This window comes from Patiria miniata, unplaced genomic scaffold (genome assembly GCF_015706575.1).
Source record: "Patiria miniata isolate m_02_andy unplaced genomic scaffold, ASM1570657v1 HiC_scaffold_2, whole genome shotgun sequence".
Lineage (NCBI taxonomy): Eukaryota > Metazoa > Echinodermata > Asteroidea > Valvatida > Asterinidae > Patiria > Patiria miniata.
The window spans coordinates 16,394,051-16,421,847 of record NW_024037058.1 but is presented as its reverse complement, the minus strand read 5'-3'; the positions used below and the strand labels follow the sequence as shown (position 1 = coordinate 16,421,847).

At 41.4% G+C, this 27,797-nt stretch overlaps 2 protein-coding genes across 4 annotated transcripts; both read right to left on the bottom strand.

Annotated features, from left to right (window-relative positions):
* Positions 1-786: 786 nt before the first annotated feature.
* On the bottom strand, positions 787-27,671 carry LOC119726688 (protein O-mannosyl-transferase 1-like). Of its 3 annotated transcripts, none has more exons than XM_038198479.1 (17): positions 27,496-27,671; positions 17,975-18,136; positions 16,407-16,561; positions 15,769-15,915; positions 14,856-14,961; positions 13,982-14,047; positions 13,165-13,258; positions 12,579-12,734; positions 11,384-11,566; positions 10,089-10,219; positions 9,757-9,853; positions 7,969-8,176; positions 7,073-7,170; positions 5,658-5,774; positions 4,008-4,134; positions 2,637-2,814; positions 787-1,656 (listed from the first exon to the last, which is right to left on the bottom strand). In XM_038198479.1, the coding sequence occupies exons 2-17, from the start codon at positions 18,088-18,090 to the stop codon at positions 1,485-1,487; spliced, it is 2,151 nt and encodes a 716-aa protein (XP_038054407.1). In that variant the 5' UTR covers positions 18,091-18,136; positions 27,496-27,671; the 3' UTR covers positions 787-1,484. The 3 variants fall into 3 exon arrangements, with proteins under 3 accessions (XP_038054407.1, XP_038054410.1, XP_038054408.1); XM_038198482.1 differs by lacking the exon at positions 27,496-27,671 and adding an exon at positions 26,744-26,767; XM_038198480.1 differs by lacking the exon at positions 27,496-27,671 and adding an exon at positions 26,737-26,761.
* On the bottom strand, positions 20,842-26,800 carry LOC119726689 (uncharacterized protein DDB_G0284459-like). The gene is made up of 4 exons (XM_038198483.1): positions 26,741-26,800; positions 21,962-23,756; positions 21,591-21,694; positions 20,842-21,383 (listed from the first exon to the last, which is right to left on the bottom strand). Exons 2-4 carry the CDS (start codon positions 23,178-23,180, stop codon positions 21,168-21,170), a joined length of 1,539 nt encoding a protein of 512 aa, XP_038054411.1. The 5' UTR covers positions 23,181-23,756; positions 26,741-26,800; the 3' UTR covers positions 20,842-21,167.
* Positions 27,672-27,797: the final 126 nt, after the last annotated feature.

Sequence of the window (27,797 nt, the reverse complement as noted above, 5' to 3'; positions counted from 1 at the left end):
TTACTCCTTAAGATATTTATGGAAGGCTGATTAGCACAAAAAAAAAAAAAATATGAAAATACTTTCATGGCGTTATTATTCAGGCCAAATTCAACTAAACACCTGTTCATGATAATTGGAATAACACACATTTTTGGGTTGTAAAATGTAAAATAATAGATTCAGAAGCCATATTTCAAAATGAAATTATGCTTTTATCAGCATAAAAATAAAAAACATATTTGATAAATTGAGAGCACACTATGGTATCCCTAAAATACTTCCTATGGTACTCTTATTACACATGGTGGTTAGAGGTGGAGTATATCATTTGCAGCTATCCAAAAAGTAACTGACGAAATTATTGTTGAAAAGCTCACTTGAATTAAAGATAGTAATGGGACTAAACTCATGTGAAATTATTCTTTCTGGCATGCTGTCATTTTGAAGAAAACAATAAAGAAGGCCATTTCCAAAGATGCGTCAAGTGACACATTTTTGGAAATGTCCGTTAGTAGTTTGTTTGTAATTCGGCGAATCCATATATGGGTGTGTGCAAGCCAGCGTTGACACGATGCACACGAGCGCGCGGTTGCTCTTATTCATCAGTTTAGTGCGTGACATCACATAGCTGCAATCGGCTGAATGTCCCAGACGCTGATTTCGGGCGCAATTCAAAACATGACACTGCAACTTTTGAACTGAAATCGAGATCCTAGAATATTGTTTTCTCAGAATGCACAGCATTCACAGAGCTAAAACTTCATCAGTTTAGTTGTGAAGTACCCGTCTTTAGATTTTTTAGCACTTTTGTTGCTTGAACTGAAAAAAATGCACAAATGAAAAATGATATACCCTACCTTTAAAAAAAATCAGCCAATCTTTAAAATCAGGGAGCTACTGCTTATATTCAACAATTGTTGACTGTTTTGATGTTGGATGTGGCGTTTTTAACACCTGAGGGGTGCATACCACCCGAAGTGAAGGGGAGGGGGGAGGGAGGGGCTGGAAAGTATCCGACTATTGGGGGCACTGTTCATACAAGACACCATCAAGCAATAGATGGTGCTCTTTTGGTGCGGCATATTTGCCGGCAGACACATGGTTTTGTCAAAATGACAACAATATCATTGACAAAGAAAATAGTAAGGGGTGTACACCTACTCAAACACCCCCCCCCCCATCCCCAACCCACCACCCCCACCCCTCCAAAAATATGCTACTGGACAGTACAGAGTATAATGTTTGAACCCTAACAGGAACATGGTGTTTGTGCCCTTGGGCAAGACACCTAACTACAATTGCCTCTCTCCATCCAGGAGTATGTATAGGTACCTATGAGGGTAAAGGACTGAATGTGCCCTGACATCGACTGCAGCGTGGTCTCGTGGCCTGATGAACGGGGAAGTAATTGTAAAGCACTTTGAGATTGTTGAAGCGCTCTATTACAGTTTATTTTAAGTGTGAAGGGCAATTTAAGACCCAATCATTAAAACCAACCATTCCTATCTCTGTATGAGGAAAGCCCACGTGTCCATCCACTTAGTCGATACAATCTCCTCAGCGGTTAATGCTGTGTGGCCGTAGGTGAACGGCATTAAGTTGTGCCACGCAGCCAGCACCGAACTGAAAAATACTACTACCAGGGCTGTGAAGATGCTACGCTGGGCAGACGTCCTGGATTCAGACACAGGATGATTCAACGAGACAAACAATTCCATTAAGGACTAGTTGTTGATTTCAGTCCCCACTGCTATATCAGATTTAGCATTATTTTTTATGAATTTCTATGAAAAAAAATAATTTTTGACATAGCTGGGTTTTTTTCTCGACCCCCAAATACTCCCCCTCTGGATCCGCGCCGGTTTTGTTCACAGTTCTTTTGAATAGCTTGTGATCCGAATGACTTGTGATTGAACTGTGATGACTTGAGACCGACTGAATTACAACTCCGTGTTTTTCTTCAAGGAAATATCACACTCCACTCACCTCCGTATTTTGCAGGAAAAAATTCTGTTAACCATATTGCTGTAGATATCATCGAGTCATTCACAAGTCAAATTGCAATTCACATATTCATCCAAAATCACAAGTAACAGGATGGACAAGGACAAGTTGTCTCAGTTCATTTGAATAGCTTGTGATATGTGGTCTCTTGTGACCATAGAGCTATATTAAATTACTAGAACGCAAACTTGCTGTACAAATTGAAGCACACTGGGCGCATCCATGAAATTTAGTATGGCTCTTGTATGGCTCTTAGCAAATCTGCCTTAGTGTTTCACACCGGTGCTATTAATCACTATTAAAATGAGCATTTCATTTTGCTCTGCGCAAACTTGCGTAAGCCCAAACGCGTGCGCGTATAGCTGCAGGTCATTTTTGCCGTGACGTTTTTTTTAACCTTCATACTCATCACAGAACACGCATTTACGTTGTTCGCGTGCGTTGTACTTGCGCGTTGCATTTAGAGTGCATTTTCTGAAATTCATTCAATCTGATGTCATTATGTTCTACACACGCATATGAATTCACAATGTTTGCGCCCAGGACAGCTTCACAGTGGGCTTCGTGGAGGAACGAGGACTTAGCGCTCTAGTAATTTAATATAGCTCAATGCTTGTGACTTAGATTACAACTCTGTATTGCGTTCTCACCTGAGTATCAATATATGGATCCATTCACACGTCGCAGCCAGCAGCATGATCTTGCACAGCAGGGCTGGCAGGTAATGGTGCAGGAAAAGGGTTCTTTCCATCAAGAAATACGGGAGGTAGTTCAGGGCCCAACCCCCAAGGAAGATGACCGACGTCAGGACAAGTCGGTTCCAGTCATCTGTGGAAATATTCAGGAAAGAGACTGTGAAAAGATCTGGAACTTCTTGAGGGAGTAAGACTTTGGGATTGTGTCTGTTGACTTCTGTAGTACAGTCCATCACAAGATCACCAGGACTTGAGATGAACATGTGACGGGACTCGACTACAACACTGATTGAATCCGTGGAAAAAATACCCCGTCAGTGGTAATAAAGAGAAAGATAAATGAAAGATAATTCAAAGCCATTGCTCCCATGTTTCTACAAGTTCAAATGAAAATTAAACACACATATTTCATGTTACATGTATATGTGCATGAACCATTGGGGCCAAGGCTTGAGTGTAGGCCACACGGTGACATATACTGTTCTTGCATGGAGTACGAGAGGGGAGCAGTGTTTTTATCTGCAGCACACATCGTCAATAGATCATGATTATAAATAACAATGACGTCACACCATTGCATTTTAACGGCTTTCGTCGAGCTGCCACAGTGGCCTAGTGGATAGTGGAATGAACTATGGATCGCCAGATCTTCGGTTCGAACCATGTCCATTTTCATCAAATATTTTTGTTGGTTGGGATAAGTTTAATTGAAGGGAAAATACTACGAGAACGTAAGTGTCTTCCATTTATCCACACAGCGTGATAAATATTCATGTTAGGGTGCGTGATGTGATTGGTTAAAATACGATGTATGCTGCAAAACAAAAAATATGCGGGGGGGGGGGGGGGCCAAGGTGGTACAGAACATGTAACTGAAGATTGGGGGAGGGGAATGTGTCATGGAATGCTTCTGTTGTCCTTAAATTTTTAAAAATAAAAACAAATCATGAAACACTAAAGGCTGAATCATATAATTGGTGTGAAATTGAATGATGGGACATCCCAGCAAGTATTGGCACTGCGAATTCGCAAAAGTTGAACCATCTCGGCACCAGTGCATTTCGTGGCAAAGGTTTTGCCTTTGCACAAAGTATGAATCGGCCTTTAAACAGACATTCTTAAACTACATGCATGAGACAATTAGTTGTTGCACTGAGTCAGTTCCAATTGCCGACACAATTCCCCCTCCCCCCATTTTTTAAAGGGCAATATCTTTCTTCACATAATTCCTAAAGAGGAAAGACAACCAAACAAAACTCAAGATATGAAATGAGAAAAAAAAAAGATAAAAGGGTACAAAAATTACTGTTGAATTTGCCAGCCCACCTTCTGTCAAATCTTGACATTTCCTCCTCCTCCTAATGACCAAACTGATGAGAATGGTGATGAAGACAGGGATGCAGACGGTTGCCGTGCACCAGGTGACTGGGTTGCCAAGGAGATATATCTGCATCTGAAAATGGCAAATCAAAACAGTCACAGTCACTTAAAGCCAGAGTCCATCATTTGCAGCTATCCAGAAAGTAACTGGCGTAATAATTGTCGAAAAACATACTTGGTTGAAAGATAATAAGGGAACTAAACTCCCTGTGAAATTAGTCTTTCTGGCAAGCTGTCATTCTGAAAAAATCAACAAAAGAAGGCCTTTCCAACGAACAGTGCTTCTTAAGAAGCGCCGTAGGAAATTCAAATTAGTAGTTCGTTTTGTTACTCGGCGAAGCGCGCGCAAACATTGGCAAGACGCACACACGCGCCTGGTTGCTATAATTCGTCGGATCAGTGCGCGACATTGCGTAGCTGCAATCGGCTCAGTGAGAACGTGTCTTGGATGCTGAATTCAGGCCCAATTCAAAACATGATTCAGCAACTTTTGATTTGAATCGAGATCCTAGAATGTTGTTTTTCTCGAAATATACAGCTAAAGCTGAGTTGAAACTTCATCAGGTTAGTTCAGCACCCTTCTTCAGATCTTGAGCACTTTTGTTGCTTCAAACGAACAACATGCACAAATTACAAATGATGGACTATACCTTTAACATTTGATAATTTGAAATTCATCAAAATCTAATCAAATCAGTACAGATGTAATTATACGTCTACTACCCGACAAATAATACTTTTTTGAATGGGACATTTAAAAAATATGACATAAATTTTGTGTAATCATACCAAAACTGCAACATGTAAATTTGCATACTGATGCTACCAGAAAAATCGAAAAAAAAGTCTTCAAAAATATTCTTTTTCCTCTAATCTTTATTCTTGCAAACTTGATTTTGCAATCATGTCATTTACGCATGAGGGCATGGCCACAATTAAGCACTGAGCTGTTGTAAAGATTGTGGCCCAATTGTAGGGAGATGCTTAGCAAGAAAAATATATTGCTTAGTAAAATGTCTCTTCAAAACTCTCCTACCCTAGCTGACAAATTGAGCAAAGGTAGCTCAGCAAAGTCAATCAAGTGGCTGTTAACCGGAATCCTATGCCTACATACATGTACATTTGTATAAAAACAAGCTTGACTGGCTTTGACTGTAACTTTGATACATCTATATGCTTTGTGTGTAGGTGATTGGTTAGCCTGCTGTACCAGCCAGTCAGGGGAGTCAGGTTGGCGTAGCGGTACTTTCGTCGCCTTCCACCGCTGTGACCCGGGTTTGATTCCCGCCCGTGCCAACATGTGGATTGGGTTTTCAGTCCCTGCCTGATTCCATGGGTTTCCCCCAGAATATCTTCTGGGCTTTTCCTCCCACCTCTAAAACTGTAATTTCTTCTCATTGTCTTCTCTCTAAGTTGGTGTGATTTTCCCCTGGGATGCTTTACCGACTATAATATACAGATGCAGCTATTGATGGAATTTGACTAGTCATAGTGCGGTGAACAAACTTTTGGACACTAGCCTGCATATAGCAGGGGATGACTGGATTAGACTTTTGACTGTTCAAACAGTAGCAGGGGTAATAGATTTCTTCTTACATTGGACTCCATGTGGATCCAGTATGCAATGCCTCGTTGGGTCAGTGGCCAGTCCAGGGGTGACGACCGATACCGATGCTCAAACTGAATCTCAAAACTTTTGGTCAACATCTTCATCTTCGGGTAGAAAAACGAATACAGATCTGTTTGCAATTAGGGAAGCTCAATCAACAGCGGATTATGAAATCTAGAAGTCACCCTCTGAAGAGCATAATGTATATCAGACTTGTAGTGAAGTCTGTCATAAGTCAAATCATAAGTCAGGTCATAAGCAGCCAGTGTAGTAGTCGAGCCCATCACAATTCTGGTCACAAATAAATCACAATAAGGAAATGCACAACAACAAACGAATGACTTGTAATGAACTTGTGATTGCCTAGTGATTGACTTGTGATTGCCTAATGATTGACTTGTGATTGACTTGTAATGACTTGTGATTGCCTAGTGATTGACTTGTGATTGACTTGTGATTGACTTGTAATGACTTGTGACTGACTTGTAATGACTTGTGATTGCGTAGTGATTGACTTGTACTTGCCTTGTGATTGCCTTGTAATGACTTGTGATTGACTTGTGATTGCCTAGTGATTGACTTGTGATTGACTTGTGATTGACTTGTGATTGACTTGTAATGACTTGTGACTGACTTGTAATGACTTGTGATTGCGTAGTGATTGACTTGTACTTGCCTTGTGATTGCCTTGTAATGACTTGTGATTGACTTGTGATAGCCTAGTGATTGACTTGTGATTGACTTGTAATGACTTGTGATTGACTTGTACTGACTTATGATTGACTTGTGATTGACTTAATATGACTTGTGATTGCCTAGTGATTGACTTGTGATTGACTTGTAATGACTTGTGTTCACCTAGTGATTGACTTGAGATTGACTTGTGATTGATTTGTGATTGACTTGTATTGACTTGTGATTGACTTGTGATTGACTTAATATGACTTGTGATTGCCTAGTGATTGACTTGTGATGACTGGTGATGACTTGTGATGACTGGTGATGACTTGTGATGACTTGTAATGACTTGTGATTGCCTAGTGATTGACTTGTGATTGACTTGCGATGACTTGTAATGACTTGTGATTGCCTAGTGATTGACTTGTGATTGACTTGCGATGACTTGTAATGACTTGTGATGACTTGTGATTGACTTGCGATGACTTGTGATGACTTGTGATAACTTGTGATGACTTGTGATGACTTGTGATGACTTGTGATGACTGGTGATGACTTGTGATTGACTTGTGATGACTTGTGATTGCCTTGTAATTGCCTTGTAATGACTTGTGATTGACTTGTAATGACCTATGAGGACTTGACTACAAAATGACAAAGAGGAAACTCGCAACACTACTTTTTTGTCCTGGAAGGGATTTTAGGGAAAGGCAAGCCTGTTTACCTGTAACTCCATAAATTTGCCCCAGAAGGTCAGTATGTTTCCTTCGTCAAAAGGTTCTACATGCTGGCAGTCCACTACAGCATCACCTGTTTCTGAAACTACAACATGTACAATTTCAGGATAAGTTATCTACCACAATATTATGTTTACATGTGCACTTTCCTATGGAGCCAGTGGGGACCCACGGTCCACTGAGCAGCATAAGAAAGCACACACGTAAACAAAGTGTGACGTCATCAGTACAGAGGCTTATTGAACTTAACAGCAAAGTGACTTCACAAATGAACCTACAAACTAAAATATTATGATTACTGATTATCTGAAATGCAGATTTTGGCTACAGAGGAACATCTTCAAAATCTTAAATTAAGATATGAGATTTATGCCATGGACCCGCAATGCATTATGGATATGTGCATGAACATCACGTCTTGGCTACTGCTGGCTTGCTGTATATGCCACGCCAAACAAATGACATTGGCGTTCCTTGAATGTAGTGAAAAAGAGAAAAAACGCTCTTCATTTCTGCATGCAAAGTGTTCAAGATTGATTGTAAAGTCTTATTAGAGGTCACCTAATACAAACAAATCCGGCGGCAGCTTTTTTTTTGCAGTGGCGCAAGGCTCCCACGAGTCACGATCAGGTAGTACGCACGCACTCCGGGCTCCTTTAACCAATAGGAATACCAAAATGCGGAAGTGCCCCCTCAATGGTAGAAATGCCAAAAGGGTGCTGATGTTGAAGGACAAATGGACGCCATCTTGCCTCGTGCAAGCTGGTGTGCATCAACTGTGAAAATGGTGGAAAGCATGTGTTAACCAGCCAAGTGTCCTTCACTTGTAAGGTTGAACACCGCCCTCTGCTGTTCATGCGCAGGGTCAATCAGCTCTCATCACCTTTTGCATACTGATGCTCTTCCACATTCCAGACGTTATCCTCGTGTTGTATTCCCCGGTCGGTGGCCACTTCGAACTGAAAGAAGCCCCAGGCTGGTAGCTGCTGCGCGGTGACTCTCAGGTACTGGGACGTGTTCAGGTGGAGGAATCGGACGTGGGATGAGAGGGCCTTCCAAGTATCGCCCTCTGTCTCCGCATTCAGAATGATCTGCAGACATAGAATTGATCATTTATTACTACAGCATAATAAATAATTCACAAAATTCCATTACAAAAGTAAGGGGCCATTCAAAATGTTTGATGTTTCTAAATTTTCATTTTTCCCCCCCGAATTTGTGGGTGGGTGGGTCAAGGTAAATAATTAAAAATCTCAATTAACTTTTCATAGAAAAAGCAACTAAAAAGCCCCCCAAAAAGCTAGATATTTTGACTTGCCTGAACTACGAGCCAGCATTCCGATGCGCATTTCTTGTCAGCATTCCCACAACTTTAAACATGGCCGCCCCCATGGATGTTGCAACAACAATGTTTTGCTGAAGTGTTCTTTCAGCAAAATGAAAACAATTCTCATAGGGATGAATGTGAATTGTTTTCGTTTTGCTGAAAGAACGCACACCTTTTTTGTGATCCGTGGACAGAACCTGAAAACGGTGTTTGTGTTCAAAATTCCGCAACTTGAAAAGTACATGAGTGATTTGAATGATTCTTGTACTAAAAGAAAGCTCATTGATTGGGCTTTCATATCCTAGATTTTGAAAGTGTTACAGGAAAAACTTCATTCAAAAATTGGTCCTGCCATTTGGGTTTTCGTTTTTTTTTCAACTCACCCTGTAAGAACTTAATGTAAAAGAACCCCCTCAACGGTTACAAAGGGAGAGTACGGGAAGACATCTGGGAGAGACACTAGCTTGCTTGTATTGCTAACAACGCCTGGCGCTCACACAAAGACGCTATGGCTAGAATAAAATTAGTCCTGGGTACTTTGAACCATGGGCTCCGTACGTCAACAAAAGAGGGCATGTTTTTACCTCTTTTGAGAGCTCCGTGGACAGGACACACAGCGTGCACACATACTGTACTGTACTGGTTCGCGTACAAAGTACGCACGACTTCCTGAATGTGCAAAAGCTATAACCACCGCGTCTTCGCGTGAGCGTCAGGCATAGTCGGCGCGAGAATACATTCGAACTCAACTTGCCATGGTCTCCAAGTCTAATGCCCGCCTCCAATAACTTTGGATACATTCGAAATACGCCGTGGATGCATCTGGAACCAGTCTAGGGCCCAATTTCACGGCGCTGCTTAACAGTTAGCAGAAAGTTGTGTTTAGCATAGCAGAAAAATTTGCTAACCTTAAGCACTATTTCACGGCGTGGATGTGCTAACCGTCGCGCGTGCATGGAGATTTCTATTGTTACGTCACTAAGTTAAGCAAATCGTTCCTCTGAAGTAAGCATGCCTTTTGCTGTACTTATGCTTACGGTCTCCATGAAATAGACAGAGGCTCGGTTAGCAGAAAATCGTGTGCTTAGCAGCGCCGTGAAATTGGGCCCAGGTCACCACCAACTCTCCTTTTCTGGCCATTGATGGGGTACTTGTTTAGGGAGCCCATATGCGCAGGAACCAGTATTTGCACGCCGTGTGTCCCATTCATGCAGCTCTTGAAAAGTGCCCTCGCTTGTTCGCGCAAGTAGCCCATACACTCGTGAATCAGTACCCAATTGTGAAGTGTGGAGTAAACTTTATCTTTCCTTTTTATTTGATGAAATGAAAAAGTAAGCTAATTACCACTTTCCACAGGCTCTGTTCTGGAATGGTGATATTGTAATCGATGTAGCCCGATACTTCCATGAAATGCGGCGACATTGGAGCGGCTACATCATGACTGAGGGTTTTGTGGGAAAAAAAAGAAAAGATTTGTTTCTCTCTTGAGGTTGATTATTATGGCAGTTAAATCTTTAAAGTGCTTTATTGTCAGGTGCCACATTTTTGTGGCAGCATAGGGATCTATCAGGCATCAGGGTTTGGGATGGCACAAAGACTGTCGGTTAAAACAACTACCAAATTGAAGTCACATATGGTAATCCCAACATTCCAAAATCACTTCCTACATAACACACCTGTTGAGCACCCTGCCAGTTTTTCCATGGACAAGCTGAACGATGTCCCCATTTTTAATCCTTTTGGAAATGTCCCTGACACCGATGAAGGAACTCCTCGGGTCTTTGACAATCCACCAGTTATTCTCATCCTACGTCAGAAATAAAATGACAAATCAGCAACTTTTGCAATTTTAAATGGAGTGGCTTGTATGATAGATTTCTACTTCAGGAAATGTAAACCCGACATTTCAATATGCACTTTATACTCGGTAATACTGTCTGAAAGCTTGCCAGTGGGTCTTGAACCCATAACCTCCTGCTTGCAAGTGCAGAAATCCTACCGCTTGACCACAAAGCTGGCCATGCTTGACTGGCTGGTTCAAATCTGAAATAGAACTAGTCTAGTGGCTAGATGTTGTTATGGTTTGATACATGATAACCCGCCGCCGCGATCACCCTCCGCTGCGAGAGGGCGCTATCACGACCAACCAATATCACCCAAGAACCAGTCGGAATAACGTCTAGGACATCTCCTAAAATCTCCCCCCCCCCCACAAAAAATGGGGGAAACAAGTGCGTATGCGCGACTTCTGCAGGCAATTATGGTTCATTTTCAGTCTCACACATACTACACACAACAAAAGAGCTGACCAGTGAAGTTGCACAAAAGTCTGCATCTTTTATAGTACTGGAAGAAATTTGAGAGTTTGCTTCAGAACTACAAATGAATTTTTGAATTGCGCGGTGCATATATTAGGTCAAACAGCTGCGCGCGCATTACACAACCAATTGGAATTGGCCTAGACGTTGTTCCAACGGGTTCGTGGGTGATATTGGTTGGTCGTGATAGCGCCCTCTCGCGGCGGTGGGCTATCCCGTATTAAACCATAACAACGTCTAGCCCCTAGACTAAAATAGGGAAACAAATGTTGCAACCTGACGCCACTTTTTCTTCATTTATCATCTCAATGAAGGTCATTCATTGCAAAATAGATGATAAGACATGAATGTGGGACTGAGAAACATTTCCAATTTTGTTAGGAAATACAATAAAAATTTTCTTGACTCTCCATATAGACTTAATGTAACCGCTGAAGTGGCATCAGGTTGCAACATTTTTTGCTAAAATAGAACCAGCTATGGTAATTTTTCTTGGCAAGCCCACAGACAGCACTGAGTATACAGTACTATAAATACTGTTTTTTTCTGGGGGGAGAGGGAGGTAAAAGTGGTTGGGGGTGGTAAAGGTGTGTGTGTGCGTGGAGTGGGGGGGGGGGAGGTGGTGATGGAAAGGGTAGGAAATCTGTGAGTACCTTGAAGCCATAGCACGTGACCTGCTGTTGTCCTGAACTCCCCCGCCCGGTCTCATAGATGAAGGGATAGTTCTGGTTGTGGGAGTGTAGCCAGCACATCTGGTTGTGGGTGTGACGTAGGGTGACCTGGGAGCCGTAGACCACGGATAAAGGCTGTCCCTTGGTAATCAATGACAAGCCTCCCTGCAGGGAAAACAAGAAAGAAAAGAAAAGCATTTGCATATACCAAGCCAATACATCAGCTCAAAATGGTACTTAATTGAGTGGGATGATGAGCTGATATATGGCTCAATAATCAGTGTGCTTTGTTTTGAAGGGCCCATGCAACGTAATTTTTTTTAACGCAATCCTTGAAAATGCACCTTTGTGTCCCATTTAACGCCAATTTGTGACGCCAGGGCAAGTTTTTGCACTGCAAATTTGCAAAAATTAAACACATTTCAACTCTGGCGAATTTCGTAGCGGGTGCTTTGTGAATTAAATTTACATCGCATTCGCATGAACCCTCCTTAAGGCACTTCATTCCATAGTCAAAGAGTTAACCTTAACAGCCCTAACCCCCAGGCCCTTTTTGGTAGGAACCATCCTCAATCCTCCTCAATCCTCCTCAATCCTCCAAAAGTTTGCACTTATATGTATGTTCAAATGAAGGACACCCACTGCCTCAATCCGTAAAAATCCTCCAATAGCCCTGCCTCTCTAAACACGTTCAGCCTCAATCCTCCAAAATCCTCCTCTTCTTCAAACACCATTCATCCTCAATCCTCCAAAATCCTCCTCTTCTTCGAACACCATTCATCCTCAATCCTCCAAAATCAACCGATGCTGAATGTCCATGAGCCCTCAATCCTCCTCAATCCTCCAAAGTTGTATGTTGCATTCATCCTCAATCTGTCAAAATCCTCCAAAATTAACCGCCCGGAGGACTTAGGAGGATTGAGGAAGGTTAGGGTTATCCTTTTAAAAAGGGGGTTTGGTGCATAGAGGACGATACAGCCCAGCTACTAATAATTACTTTGCATAGACTTAAAACCCCTTGAAGTATTGTTAGGTTCCCCCACAGGTTTCACAAATTTATTAAACAAATTATTTGGTTGACATTTTAAAAGTTAAATTCCTGTGTGTCTGATGTTGTCAGCTCACAAACTGAAACTTTGGCAGCTTGGTTTGTGTTCGAAGACACAACAGAACTCACCTCCAGGCTTGCTGAAAATGCACTTGTCATCTGGTTGTCATGGGGACCAGCCTTACTGAGCACGCTCAGATGAATCCAGAATATCCCAATATACATCAGGAGGGGGAAGATGTTCAAGAGGGACAGACGGGCAAGAAAATGGCACAGGAGAGTTTTCTATAAAAGAAAAATATAAACACTGCAACATGGAGTGTGCTTAGTTGAAAAATCAGAAGAAGCAATAACAGATAGTTAATTAAAAAAAAATAAACAGTAAATTGTAAGTTATAATTCTATGGCATTCAAAAGGTACATAATTATCTGGTTACACACTCAACTTTTCCGATTTTGCCCAATTCAATGAAGTTTCCAATTATTTCAAGAACTAAAATCTATTGCATTAAATTGATATAAATCTATTACGCATAAAACAAAAGTATTTTTTGTACACAAAACCCATTCCGAAAGTTCATGAAAACAATCGTATAACAAAAGGTTGCCCCATTTTAAAGACTACTGTGAAAGAAAGAAATGGAAGGTTAGTTGGCCAAACTGCAACCAAAGTAAAACTGCAACCAAAGCAAAAAAAAGAGTAGAAATTCCTCACCAGGGAGAGAGTTTTAACACCGATGAGCTGCCAGAAGTCGTACACTACAATCAGACATATGAGAGATACTGTACAGATGGATGAGTACTTGACGCTGCAATGGAACAAAAAACAAAACAGTTGGAATTCTCATTCTTCAAATCAAAATACAAGGATCATGTGTACAAAGAATTTAATACCTTGATTACACAATGTAATAGAAACCCGTGTTGTAGTCAAGTCATCCAAAGTTCATTATAAATCCTGTCAAAAGTGAATTACAAGTCCTTTCATAAAATCCAGTCACAAGTCAGGGTGTGAACAATGACAAAAGAATGCTTTTAACCAACTTTTGGGATTCCTTTTGCCGAAAATTTTGATTTTCACAAAAGGCAACATTTTCCAGCCAACTTCAGCCAAATGCCACAAATACTGATTCGCAAGAGTCATTTCAACAGTATTTATACGATATTTCTTGTCAAAACGTAATATGTTTCAATACTCTGGGGTGTGCACTGTTGCAAATTGTAGAAAAATAGGCCGTACACAACGGCCAATTCAAGATCAACACACGGTCCACCTCCATAGACTTCACAGACTTTGTGTGTGTGTGTGTACAACAGGCACGAGGGATTAGCATGTTTAGACGTCACCCGGAGGCGAGTCGAGGCAATCTTGACGTTTTAACCCATCAGCCGCGACTGTGTATAAAAATAGCCAGTGCGTGTTATCACGTCCTTCGACTCGAACTGGTTAAGACAGTTCATTTGAAAAGCTTGTGTCTTGATTGGAGGACTTGTGAGGTTTTGTGGAAAACTCTGTAAAAAGCATAAATTACCTGATTGCACAAGTCATGGATACACCAAGTGATGTCATCCACAGCCACCAAGACAGACTGAAACATCTAAAATAAAAACCACAAAAACAATAACGTAAATAATTACTGTTTCTAACTACAAAAAAAAAGCAATCAATGAAATTGTTAATGATTTTATGGACTCTGTAGAGTGCCAAGAATGAATTTATTATTGTTAACGCATTAACAACTGTATTACATTGTATTTATCACATGTGAATGAGGGCTTGGGCAGTTTCAGACTCTACAGGGAGTAATGGGCAGGGCGATTCAGGGCGGTACAGTGAGTCAAGGTTTATGAGCACAATCAAGATGGCCGCAACATGATAATGGTCTATACTGAGCAACAAATTCTTGAATGGCCACACAAAGACAGTTAAACGAAGCTAATATACTGACCATGAGCACAATTTCTATATGCCTCAATACTACGGTTGAGCACATTCTATTGACAAGTCGTGGAAAAACTCTAGAATTATAACAATTCTCCACCATATTTACCCCAAGCTGTAGATAGGGCATATTCACATCAGGAACTACCACTGCTCGAATACCTTACTGGTACCCCATTGCAGAGTGGGGAAATTACAACATCTGAAGTGCACTGCCTTGTGTTAACTATAAACCTCTATCATGCTGCCACCATTTCAGTGATGTTCCCTGTATCCAATAACAGTACTGAATGATAATATTTTTTGTGTTAAAAGGAACCAAACTATTTTTCCTTCCAGCCTCGCTTTGCTTACGTTGATTTGAATGGGAAAAAATCAAGATGGCCGCAACATGATAATGGTCTATTGAGCAACAAATTCTTGAATGGCCACACAAAGACAGTAAACGAAGCTAATATACTGACCTGTCAATTTTCCTGAATTTCAAAAATGACAACAAAGCGAAGAATGTGAAGAACAAGAGAATTGTGTCCAGAAGAATGAATCTTGACTGGGTGATCAGAGCGTTATCTGCAACAAAGAGGAGACAGACTTAATACTAGTTTTGAGTTTCAACCAGAAAAATAGAGTTACTCACTTTTAAATGAGACATCGAATTAAAAACATTCGGCCCACATTTACTATTGAAATAACTGATTTACAAATTTCAAATTGCGGCCCAATGATAATTCAGTTCTTGCAGGTACTTTGAGGGACCTGCACCCAATTTCATGAAACTCATCGTAACTTACACTGCATTGCGTCCTGCGATTCATTTCACAAAACGCATCATAAGTGCGACGCGTCATAGGTGTATTCATAGCACAACTCGGTGATGTATTTATTCAACGTACAGTAAATAGTCGTCTGATATTCAGCAAAGAGTCGTTGGATCTCCTTTCGAAAAGTTTCAAAACAAAATGGTGGACGTATGATGCAGTTTTAATGGAAAACAAGCTTGCAGTGGATGGTATAGCTACTTTGAAATTTCAACTGCAATATCTCAGGCTAATTCATATTTACTACGATGCATATTCCATTTACAACTTCGCACACATGTCTCGGTATTATAGGACGCTTCTTATTTTGCGATGACGTTGCAACGTGTTTTAAGCCGTTGTCAAGGAACTTACGACAACACATCGTTAGTTTTTGTGAAATGCATCGTAGGAAGCAATGCAAGTTGCGACATGTTACACGTCGCAACTCAAGTTGCGACATGTCGCAGCGTTTCGTGAAATTGGGTGCTGGACAGGTACATCTTTAAACTACTAAACAACAAGCGATACAAAGCTGAGTGAAAGAACAACCAATCCATTCAATATTTTAACTTCATACCAAACAATACCAAGCTTGCTGCCAACAGTGCCGTCCAATGTGAATATCCTACTTCAGCCATAATGAGGTAGACAAGAGGGACCAATAGGCTGCCACACAGTGCTGGAAGGAACCTCAGGTGCCAGATAGGGAAATCACACGGGTAGTCTGGGGACAAAGAAATGACCAAATGGTACAAAATGGTTCAGAGAAACTGGCACAACGGAAAACAATAATTACTGTCAGCTTTTTCACCCACGTTTTTCACCACCGTGGCCATGCCTGTTGTGCCCTCGAGTAAGGCCCTTTACATTAATTACTCCTCTCAACCCAGGTGTTAAATGAGTACCAGCATTATTCGATGCTGCGAAGGTAACAGACTTGCTGTGGAGGAGGTGTGGCGATCCCCGGCCCCCCACAGCAGCATTTCATGGACTTGAATCTAGCCCAATCGCTTCGAAAGAGAGATGGGCGCTGCGTTCCTGTGAACACAGGTTCGTCCCTCTTATCTTTTTTACTTTTCACTCCATAATGCCCATACAACTCCTTTCAGACCGCAGTAAATGACGTGGCTCTGCATACTCTGGGGAAAAAGAAACCCATCCACTATGGATTGTGTTCTCAGTCTCCTCCTGATTTGATGAGTTTTCCATACTTACCGTCTCCGATTCTGTCAAAGGGAAAACTGGCGTTGGTATCTGTCAGGTACCCGGCACCTGCCAGCAGCAGCTTGCCCAGGGGAGGGTGGATGTCAAAGAAGAAGGTACGACGCAGGTACAGGTTGATGAACTTGCCGAAGTGAAACTCATCAAATCTGTGTGATGAAAAATAAAACATTCCATCAAAGAGCCAAAAACGTTCCATCAAAGAGAAGCATCTATTCTAAGTTGCTTTGGTGTGTTCAAGCCTAAACTTAAAGTCAATCATAAGTCATATCACAAGTCAGGTCATGGTATATGCCGTGCCTGGTATGTGTTCAGTGTTTTCTGATATTTGCAAGAAATAAGCTAGGCAAGTTTTGAGGGGAGGGGTGTGTGGATGGTGGTCTTTGTTGATTTGAAATTTAGGAGGGAGATTGGGGAGAAAACGAAATAATCAGCAGAGGGCTTGAGAGTTGCCCAAGGCCCCAGAGCAACGTAGGGTTCAATAATAATAATAACAGGTTATAGCACTTTTAACTAAGATCAAAGCGCTTTACATTATTATTATTACCCCTGATCACTGGGCCAATTAAACATTCGTATATCCAAATACCATCTCAGCTCCCTGGGGAGTATACAGCTCGATGCAGCCTGTTAGGCGCAAGGAAGCTAATTCAATCACAACAACCATCTCTACCCTCACAGGTACCCATTTACTCCTGGATGGAGAGAAGCAATGAGTGACAAAGTGCCTTGCCCAAGGGCACACGCCCCATGACCCCGGGCTGGACTCAAACCCACAACCTGCAGCTTAACCCACAGACCAAAATCCAGTGCCCTTAACCACGAGGCCACAGCACTCCACACGTGTTACCGTATTTCTTCGTATAAGCCCAAAAGGCATCTCTAAAACCACCACTTTCTTTTGCTCTATGTACAATTTTATAGGTAAAAAGACCTTTACAGTAAAATCTCAGGAATTCCAGATTTCCAAAAGGGATTCGTTAAAAATCCTGATACAAGGAAAAATCCTAGCGAAAAAAATCCCGAAATCAGGATTTATCCTGACAATTTTGCTCTAGGGAAGCACCCCTTCAATGTAATGTTTTAAACAATGTAAATTGAGTGCTATCTGAGTGTGAGTTAGAGAACAAAGTCGCCATGCTCTGTAATTAACCTGAAATGTAACATTTATTTTCTATAGATGAGGCGAGTCAACCAACTTCCTTAGTGCATGTATGACAACACCAACTTGTGCAAGTAGGTTTTTGTCCCTGTTGATGCAGACCAGCTGTGAGTTTGCATGTGAATGAAACAATATTGTAGAATAGCCATTTATATCATTATCAGATCCAGGGACAGCTTTTGTGGGGACTGGGGAGGGGGGCTTTTGTGGGAGGGGATCAGCATTAGCAGAAGCCCCGGGGGGGGGGGGGGGGGGGGGGGGGGGCAATGCAGGTGCAATGTGATACTTTTGAAATAAAGCCGGGGGGGGGGGGGCTGGCTAAACCTCCAACCTCAGATTTACCCAGTGTTTCCTGCTGATGATCATGATCACTTATTTCCATGCTTGTTTCCATACTTACACAACCCCTCTGGGTTCTTCTAGTCGCCACATTCTCATCACAAAGGACATCAAAGTCAGTCCCAACAGGACAACGTTAATCTCAACTTTCAGCGAGAAGATTGCACTTGGCTTCATTGTTGACAGTTGTTGAGTAGCATCTGTTGAAGTGTTTGACTGAGCTCTGTAAACAAAAAGAAAGCGGCTATCGTTACGGCAGCCGTAATGCAATCCTCAACTGCTAACGTTACAGTATTGCAAAATCACCATATAATTTTGACACGCAAACGTGTGCAAACGAATCTGGAAATTTCACGAAAAATGGACATCTGAAAAAGGCAGCACTTTCTGATTAGCCTGTAAAGAGGGTGACTATGCTTCTAAAGCAAAAAATAAACTACAAACTAAGCCTAAATGTGAAAATCAAAATTTGACTAAGTTCTACATGTTTTTGTACATGGTGGAAGTGTGGCCTTTATTTACGGAGGTAGTCCAGTTAATTGGCCACATTTATGGGGCTAATTAAACTTCTGCCCAACTCGGAGTAAACAACAACGCGTTTATCAACTTTTCGGAGTAAGATTAACAGGCTACGCATTATTGAGCAAAATTTACCTTGCAAGGCCTTGTGGAGGGGTAATACACATATTTTGTTACTAGACAAGCGAGGCGTAATAATGTTTTGGGATTTAAATCAATAATTAGGTGTTGGGCCTTGAGCCCAACACCTACTGGTTTTGTAAGAATTTACTGGTTTTGTTCTTCTCAGCATATTCTCAGCAAATCCTTCTCCAGAACTATTTGGAAAAATATATGAACTTCATTTGTCAATACATGAATGCCAATCCACCGCAGATGTGTTTTTTTGCAATTGGGTCATTCCACAAAGTTGGGTACACAATGTGTGACATGAGGGCGAGTTTTTCAAAATAATGTGAAGAGCACTAAGGCCAAAAAAAAAATATTCGGTCTCTGGTCAGACCAAAGTTCCGGAATTGACGCGGCCACGCGGCTTTTTTTTTTCTTTTCTTTTTTTCTTCTTCAAGCTTGGATTGTACAGACAAGGTAGGTACTATTTTGCTTTTTTGGTGTCCTCATGTACATTGGTGTCCTCCATAATTTGCCTTGGTGCTTTCGATCATTTGCCTTGGTGCAATTTCCCATTCCTTGGTGCTCTTTGGTAAAAAAAAATTGAGGAGGTGCGGAAATAGAGGGCGCTGTTGGAGCTACCGCGGAACATTTTGGAAAAAAAAAAAGATTGACGCGCATGATTAAAATCGACGCGCGCGCTGACCAGAGACCGACTTATTTTTTTTTTTTGCCTAAAATAACTTTTTTAGGTGCTGACATATATGTAGTGTCTAAAATAATAAACCATTTTGAGACATCTTGACAAACGGTTATTTTTAACAGTGTTGTTTATTAACAGATGCAAAGCAAGTTTCACATGTAACATGGACACCAAACATGAGGAATCACCTTTCCCATTGTTATTTTATAGAATTGATATGCTCCAAGTATAGAATGTATTTAAAAGGGCTTGATAAGTACATTAATTAAATTCATACATTTTTTGGCTAATCGTTATGAGATTATTGAAATCAGCTGTTGTTCACTCACATGAAATGGGCAAATTATATAAATTTGGCCCTTCATACACATTTTTTCTTGTATTGTCTGTTCAAAAAATGTTTGACAATCATGTGTAAAACACAAGGAAGCAAATCCACATTCAACTTATTTTGCCATGTTACCATTTCTTTTTACACAAGACAGTATCCATGCAAAATAATTTTGTGGTTTTAACATGTAACAATGACACCAAAATATTGGTGTCCTGTTACACGTGAAACTGATATATGGATTATAAGGTAATAAGCTTTAAACTTGATAAAAAACGAGTAAAACTTCATTTATATTAATTAAAAATGAATAAATTTGAAACATCAGCTAAAGATGTGAGAGAGTTTAGCTTTAAGACTCCCATATTGGACAGGGTTGGGTTTCACATGCAACATGGATGCCAAATTATCGAACGTTCTGATTACATCTCAAGATGTGATGCCTTAAAACCATTTTGCCGTCCCCATCCTTCCCGTGTCCCGTCCCTACCCAACCCCACCCTCCCCCACTCCATTCCCACCCTTCTACTACCCATTACATAACAGTGTTGTAGTTGAGTCCATCACAAGTCCCTGCAAGTCCATCGTAAGTCCATCACAAACAATTCACTCTTAATCAGGTAATTAACTTTAAACTTGATAGAAAATGAGTAAAACTTCATTTATATTAATTAAAAATGAACAAATTTGAAACATCAGCTAAAGATGTGAGAGAGTTTAGCTTTGAGACTCCCATATTGGACAGGGTTGGGTTTCACATGTAACATGGATGCCAAATTATCGAACGTTCAGATTACATCTCAAGATGTGATGCCTAAACCATTTTGCCGTCCCCATCCTTCCCGTATCCCGTCCCTACCCTCCCCTACCCCACCCTCCCCCACTCCATTCCCACCCTTCTAGTACCCACTACATAACAGTGCTGTAGTCAAGTCCATCACAAGTCCCTGCAAGTCCATCATAAGTCCATCACAAACAATTCAGTCTTAATCAGGTAATCAACTTTAAACTTGATAAAAAATGAGTAAAACTTCATTTATATTAATTAAAAATGAACAAATTTGAACCATCAGCTACAGATGCGAGAGAGTTTAGCTTTGAGACTCCCATATTGGACAGGGTTGGGTTTCACATGTAACATGGATGCCAAATTATCGAACGTTCTGATTACATCTCAAGATGTGATGCCTAAACCATGTTGCCGTCCCCATCCTTCCCGTATCCCGTCCCTACCCTCCCCTACCCACCCAACCCTCCCCCACTCCATTCCCACCCTTCTAGTACCCACTACATAACAGTGCTGTAGTCAAGTCCATCACAAGTCCCTGCAAGTCCATCACAAGTCCATCACAAACAATTCAGTCTTAAGCCAAATCACAAGCTATTCAAATGAATTGTAACAAAAGCATTCCTTTGTGGTTGTTCACTCTGTTTCTTCTGACTGGTCTTATGAAAGGACTTGTGACTGGGCTTGTAAAAGGACTTGTGCTGGGTCTGTGATGGACTTGTGATGGACTCGACTACAACACTGTTACATAAGGCATACAATGTTGAACAATGGCCGCCCTTATTTAAAGATCTTGAAGTGGTTGTCTAGTGCTGCTGGAAGAGTTCTTCAGCCCTCTTCATGTTGAACTTAAAGAACAGACGGGAGCCTGCTGTAACTGGCTCAGGATCCTCAAGTTTCACGATGATGTCACATCGGGGATGAAGAAAAAACAGCTCTTCACCCTCGGGCCAGGTGTACTGATTTTGGCGCTTGATCATGTAAGAGAGACTGAAGGTGTTGTCCGTAAGAACTGATGCGACCTGCAGTTTAAAAAATCCAAGACAGCAGCACATTGGTATTATTACTTTTTTGTTTAAAAGTCACAGTATATGATAACTAGGAGTTTACAGCAACAAGGCTGGAAGATAATGTTTATGTACCAACAGTTATTGTATTTTGATTAAGTGTACACTCTTTAAAAAATCCTTTGGAATTTTTTTTTTTGTTTTTTGAAATTGTAAAATTACCTGGGCAACATGTAGTTGATTGGACTTTGCTCGCCAACCCGCAGTAGTTACTCTAACAGCAACAAAGTCCAGAGCACTGATATGTGCTCGTGCACTGTCATCTCCTGATTAAAAAAAAAACAATTATCAACAATCAAGTTAAATTATGAAGAGTATGCTGTTAAGTCAGTTCATTCCGATTATTGCAATGAATATTAAAACAATGGCAGAGATGAGTAAAAAAAAGTTTGGCTACAGGATATGTCCCGACTTGAGTTCTCAAGAAAATACTTGTGTGCTGTGGAGTGACCCCCCCCCCCCTCCCCGAAGGGAAAGTTGCAATTTTTTTTACCTACATTTTATATGACTGTAGAAAAAGTAGTAAGAGATACCTGTTTTGTGTTCGGGTAAGCTGAACCTGTTGCTGCTCCCATGCCTGCTGCCACTGCTGCTGCCACTGCTGCTGCCACTGCTGCTGCCACTGCTGCTGCCACTGCTGCTGTCACGGCAGCTGTCACGGCTGCTGTCACGGCTTCTGTCATGGCTGCTGTCACGGCTTCTGTCACGGCTGCTGTCACGGCTATTGTCATGGCTGTTTCCATGGCTGCTGTCACGGCTGCTGTCACGGCTATTGTCATGGCTGTTTCCATGGCTGCTGTCATGGCTGCTGTCACGGCTGCTGTCACGGCTACTGTCATGGCTGTTTCCATGGCTGCTGTCATGGCTACTGTCATGGCTGCTTGTCGCATTTTTGTTCAACACGCATTTACTTGATCCACGGGGACCAGCAATCATCTTGCGCCCAATATTTAACAGCTTGATCCCTTTCTTTTGCAGGCGATACTTTTTGAGAATCCGGGCTACTTCTGCAAACTCTGCTTTTTTCTGCAGATTTTTCTTCTTTGTACTGTGCTTGATGGATTTCATCTGAGTGCCTATGGCTGCTACCAGAACATGTTGCACGTCTCTCTCACTACCTTGCAAAGCAATGCCTCTTTTCTCAAAAGCCATTTTCTTTCTAGGTGACGCCTTGTCGTACAGATCCACGAGAGTGGTTACGTTTTTTTGTGGTTCTTTTGGCATTTTCACCCTTGCCCTCTCCAAACTCTTTCGTCTTGCTGCTGGTGTCCTGTTCTCAGCCCCAAGTGCAGACATCTTTGTTTTTATATCTTTTTCTTTCTCATCAAGGGCTTCTCTCAATGCTTTCAGGCGCATTTCCTCTTTGTTCAGTTCCTTTTCTCTCGCCTTCAGCAGGGTAGCTTCTTGAAGAAGATTCCTTTGTTGCTGGACTTTCTGATGGTATTTTCTTCGCCTATTAGCATTATGCTGTTCCCGTTCATCCTTTGACATTGCTGCACGTTTTTCCCTTCTGTATTTTGCCTCGGCAGTTTGTTTTTGCTTTTGTTTCATCTGCTGTGCCCTTGTGACAGGAAGGTTTTGCTGCTTCTTTTGGACTTTGGATTCTTCAGTCTTCTTCTTTGCTCTCAATTTCCTCATTCTCATGGCTGTACCCTTGTTGTATTTCTCCTTTCTTTCTAAATACTTGTGTGCTTTCTCTCGCTCTTCTTCAGATAGATTTCTCTTACTCAGTGTATGCGCTGCAACAGACATCTCCAGCCTTTGTAATGTATTGTACTCTGCTGATCTCTTCAGGACCTCTGCATACTTTGTCGGATTTTCTGCTTTCAGTTTATGTCTCCAATTTGTTGATTTGCAGGTGGTGGTGTTGCACGTTTTTCCCTTCTGTATTTTGCCTCGGCAGTTTGTTTTTGCTTTTGTTTCATCTGCTGTGCCCTTGTGACAGGAAGGTTTTGCTGCTTCTTTGGACTTTGGATTCTTCAATCTTCTTCTTTGCTCTCAATTTCCTCATTCTCATGGCTGTACCCTTGTTGTATTTCTTCTTTCTTTCTAAATACTTGTGTGCTTTCTCTCGCTCTTCTTCAGATAGATTTCTCTTACCCAGTGTATGCGCTGCAACAGACATCTCCAGCCTTTGTAATTTATTGTACTCTGCTGTTCTCTTCAGGACCTCTGCATACTTTGTCGGATTTTCTGCTTTCAGTTTATGTCTCCAATTTGTTGGTTTTGCAGGTGATGGTTGGACTGCAGGAGCCTTCTTAGTCTGTCTCAATCTAACCCGCAGCTGAAAGAGTGGTTCACCTCTTTTTTTGCCCATGGTGCATATATCTGTGAAATAATTGAAATATGTTTTGTCTCTTATTAATTTGTTATCCATGTTTGCCAAAACTTTGAGTACCACTGTACATGTATGTGCCAAACTTAAAAAAAAAAATAAAGGACGCACACGAATGTTATATAAACCTATCACATATTGCATACTGCAGAAGTAATCACTGGTCAATTAGTATGTGCGGCAGCTTGCACCACAACACAGTAAATCATAACTCAAGTTATACATGTAGTTACACAGCATTTTCAATTTCTACGTCAATTAAATTAATATTGAAAAAAAAAAAAAACATGGACAGTTTTTGAGATATTTTGGAAAATGTCAAATGATATTTTAAAAAAAAATCTGCTGCAGGAGCCTGTTGAATTATTTGAGGTCATAATAAGACAAACATTAACTGGAAAAATCATTTAAAAACAAAGTATTTGCCAGTGCCGGGTTGAAAGCCTTCAACACAGAAAATCCTTCAAAAAACAAATTAAAGGAAGGAAAAAAGATTTATAGATAGAAAAAGTACTGTGTACAGGCATGGTACGAAATGGTGAACATGTGTGAACTACCAGCATGCAATACAACCAGAACCAACTTATTTTTCTGACAAAGATTAAATAAAAAAATAAGGCTGAAATAATTCTCTTTAATGTCATTAACGGTTGGATGCATTGTTCTATGGATATACCATTCCCTAATGGATGAATTTACTGAACATGCTGAAGCCTAAATCAAAGCAAATTGTGAATTTATTTCTAAAAATTCTTAGGGGAAGATTTTATTTTAGTTTTATACCTGTATACTATTTATTCTTATGTGTTTTGTTTCTTTTGTCTGAAAAAATATTGAAATATCTTAATTCAAACCAGAAAAAGAAAATCACATGATGCTCCACCCCCTTTATGAGAATGGAATGGTCTGGCGGTATCCTGGCCTGTGACCAATCAATTTTGACACTTCCCCTCTTATTTTAGACTAACTTCAGTAAAAATCACCAACTTTCGAACCCCCTTCAAACAGATAAATGAAAAGGACCCCATTTTTATAGATCAGACGTTGACCATCCAACGCAGGCAAAAGCACAGGCCAAACCACATAATCGCACCACACCATCACATGGAAACCACGTCGTGAAATTTCCATTACGATGTGCAATTTCAGTTAGGGTTTCGGAACACATATTTAGCGTCATTTGTGAAAGTTCAGCCTCTTCCATGTTAAAAAAACCAATCAGGTCTTTCCATGCAGAACCTGGAGTATTTGACCGTGCATGAGCATGTTTTATGCCAAATCACGGAAATGGAATATCACATCGTCACGCGGTTACCATTTTGTTTCGTATCCATTCCGTAGCTAAAGTGCAGGTTTTAGCGCGTCAACTATACTGCAACAATTGTTTGAGATGTTATTCATGTTTCAGCATACACAGGGAGTATTTCTTCGGGATTACCAGGCACCGTGTTGGTAAATCTGTAATCTTACCCTTGTGTCCTCCCCGAATGTGGTATACTTCGTAACTGACGTCACACCGCAACAAAATTACGCCCCAACTATCGCATCGGTCCCAACTATAGTTGGGACTGTCCCAACTATAGTGCGGCAGTTGGGTCAGCCCAACTATAGTTAGGACTGGAGTTGCGCCGGACGTCGGAGGGTGTTAATGTTCCGCGGCGCTGGCACCATGTATTCGTCGTGCATGCGCATGCATGCCGCAGGGCTGGCCGGCCACGTGGTGATGCCTAGTTGGATGAGTTGTCCAGCTTGGTTTTATAGTCAAGCAACGTGCCAAATTCAAAGATTGGCGTGGCCCACCTATAGATGGGCCCCACCCAAAGCTAATTTCAATGGTTCCAAGTAAAGTCAGACGTGTATAATCAGAGCTGTAGAATGCTACAGTAGTTGTACAGCAAGTGAACTATAGTTTGGACTGCAAAATTCAAAGATTGGCGTGGCCCAACTATAGATGGCCCCACCCATGGAATGTTTTATAGTAGTAGATTAATGTAAACTATAGTTGGGACCGCAAAATAAAAATATTGCAGTGGCCCAACTACAGATAGGCCTAGTCCGAGTAACTTGGACCCAACTTATCGCCTTTTTTAACATTTGGACATGGTCTGGCGATATAGCCAGACCATGTCCAAATGTTAAAAAAGGCGATAAGTTGGGTCCAAGTTACTCGGACTAAGATAGGCCCCACCCATAGCTAATTTTATTGGTCCCAAGTAAGTCAGACGTGTATCAGAGAGGAAGGGAATGTTTTATAATTGTACATCAATCTGAACTATAGTTGGGACACCGCTATAGACTTGTCCTGAGTCGAGTTGTCTCAACGGTCGACTTGTCTGACATTCTAATAATATATGACATGTATGACTGAGAGTCCCAAAACTTAAGGTAACCATTAGCTTGAGTAACTCCAGCTGACATGCTCATATTCATTCACATGTAGCGCTGGAGTCACAACCGGTTCGTTGCCATGTGGTAGCAAGAGGTCTGATTCCCGCCCTCAGAATACACAACGCTACGATAATCTAAGCGCGGAACCAGACTAAGCAACAAGGCTATCACAAAAGCGCAGTAGTTGGAACTGGCGTATTTTTACGGACAAGCCACCGAAATCGTCAAGATTTTTCCCTTTTTTTTGTGTGGTCTGTTTCAAGTCGATCATTAGGCTTCGTAAATGACTGCTGAATGTATTTATGAGGTATGTAAATGAACTCTGGGGTGGGATAAAGAGGTGAAATTCGGACAATTTTGGAGAGGCCGTTTTTTTAGGGTCTCTTGCTACCACATGGAAACGAACAGGTTGTGACTCCAGCGCTACATGTGAATGAATATGAGCATGTCAGCTGGAGTTACTCAAGCTAGGTAACCATGGCATATCGTGCAAAAGTTTGTGCTGCATAAAACCATGGAGGAATAAGAACACTTCTTATTCCTCCATGATAAAACCAGTGTGAATCAAATTTGCAAGCTTCTTACTCACTACATTTTCTTCAATAATCCCCGAAACTTCTGCCTCGCAAAGTTGCTGTTGTGAGCATTGCTTCACCAAAAATTCAGCTTTTAATTCTAATTTTGCAGAGAGTTATCGAAATCCAAACGCGAGACAAATGTGGCAATGCATTGTTTTGTACAAAAAAACACCCTAGCTGGAACATTTTCATCGTGTAGATAAAACAGCGCCCTCTTGTTGATCTGTGTGAATGTAGAATGTTTCATTTTTTAACAGAGGGCGCTATGTTCATTTGGCTATCGTTCGGTTCGCTCGGAGCGCGTCGCGGGGGGGGGGGGGGGGGGGGGGGGGGGCGGGGTACGGTACGGTACAGGCGAAATGATAGTATGTGCATGCGTACCGTACAAGTGCATGTACCGTACCCCCCGCGGCGCGCTCCGAGCGAACCGAAAATCATCGCTCGATCATATGCGTGCACGTTTCAAGTGTCAGGTTGGCTCAGTGCGGAAAGGGCATATTTTTCATCATTTTGGCCTAAAAACCGACAGAGTCCACCTATGTTAGTTCTGCGCATGATACGTGAGTATGTCAAGAGATAAAGTACGGAGTATAGGGGCAAACTGTGCAGCGGTTCTGTGTGAAATGTCTCCATTTTGATGGACGTTTTTGTACTTTATTAGTGTTTTGTGCTGCAGGCAATTTTGCGGGCTTCTTGATCTATGAGGAGTACCTTGAACCCTGCTTGAGCAAACAACTGTTTTGAAAAAGCAGGGGTTTTTACTCACCACCTACTCACAAACATCGGATTTCCGACCCGACGAGCCACCACGGACTGAGGTATAGGACGAACCCTAGTACATGTATCACGCGCACGATACGACGACCGACGCCGGCGCGGGTACCGGCGAGCAAGGACATATATGCTTCCACCAAATTCCACGTTCTGAATACAACAAATCAAACGCACGTTCTAAAATAGCTGTCGAACACGTACACGTAGCTGATGTTGTTTTTGTTATTTGGAACGTGTAGTTGATGCTTTTACTTAGAATGTATAGTTTAACATGTTTAAAGGAGCTTTCTTGAT

What these genes read in the sequence shown, in the direction of transcription:
- LOC119726688 (XM_038198479.1), bottom strand. Translation starts at nt 18,090, where the DNA reads ATGAAGCCAAGTGCAATCTTCTCGCTGAAAGTTGAGATTAACGTTGTC. An exon ending in GGATCCACATGGAGTCCAAT is followed by an intron (nt 4,135 to 5,657) that starts GTAAGAAGAAAT and finishes TGCCATTTTCAG; the next exon opens with ATGCAGATATATCTCCTTGG. An exon ending in ATGTCAAGATTTGACAGAAG is followed by an intron (nt 2,815 to 4,007) that starts GTGGGCTGGCAA and finishes ATATTTCCACAG; the next exon opens with ATGACTGGAACCGACTTGTC.
- LOC119726689 (XM_038198483.1), bottom strand. Translation starts at nt 23,180, where the DNA reads ATGTCTGTTGCAGCGCATACACTGAGTAAGAGAAATCTATCTGAAGAA. An exon ending in CTTACCCGAACACAAAACAG is followed by an intron (nt 21,695 to 21,961) that starts GTATCTCTTACT and finishes TTTTTTAATCAG; the next exon opens with GAGATGACAGTGCACGAGCA. An exon ending in ATCAACTACATGTTGCCCAG is followed by an intron (nt 21,384 to 21,590) that starts GTAATTTTACAA and finishes TTTAAACTGCAG; the next exon opens with GTCGCATCAGTTCTTACGGA.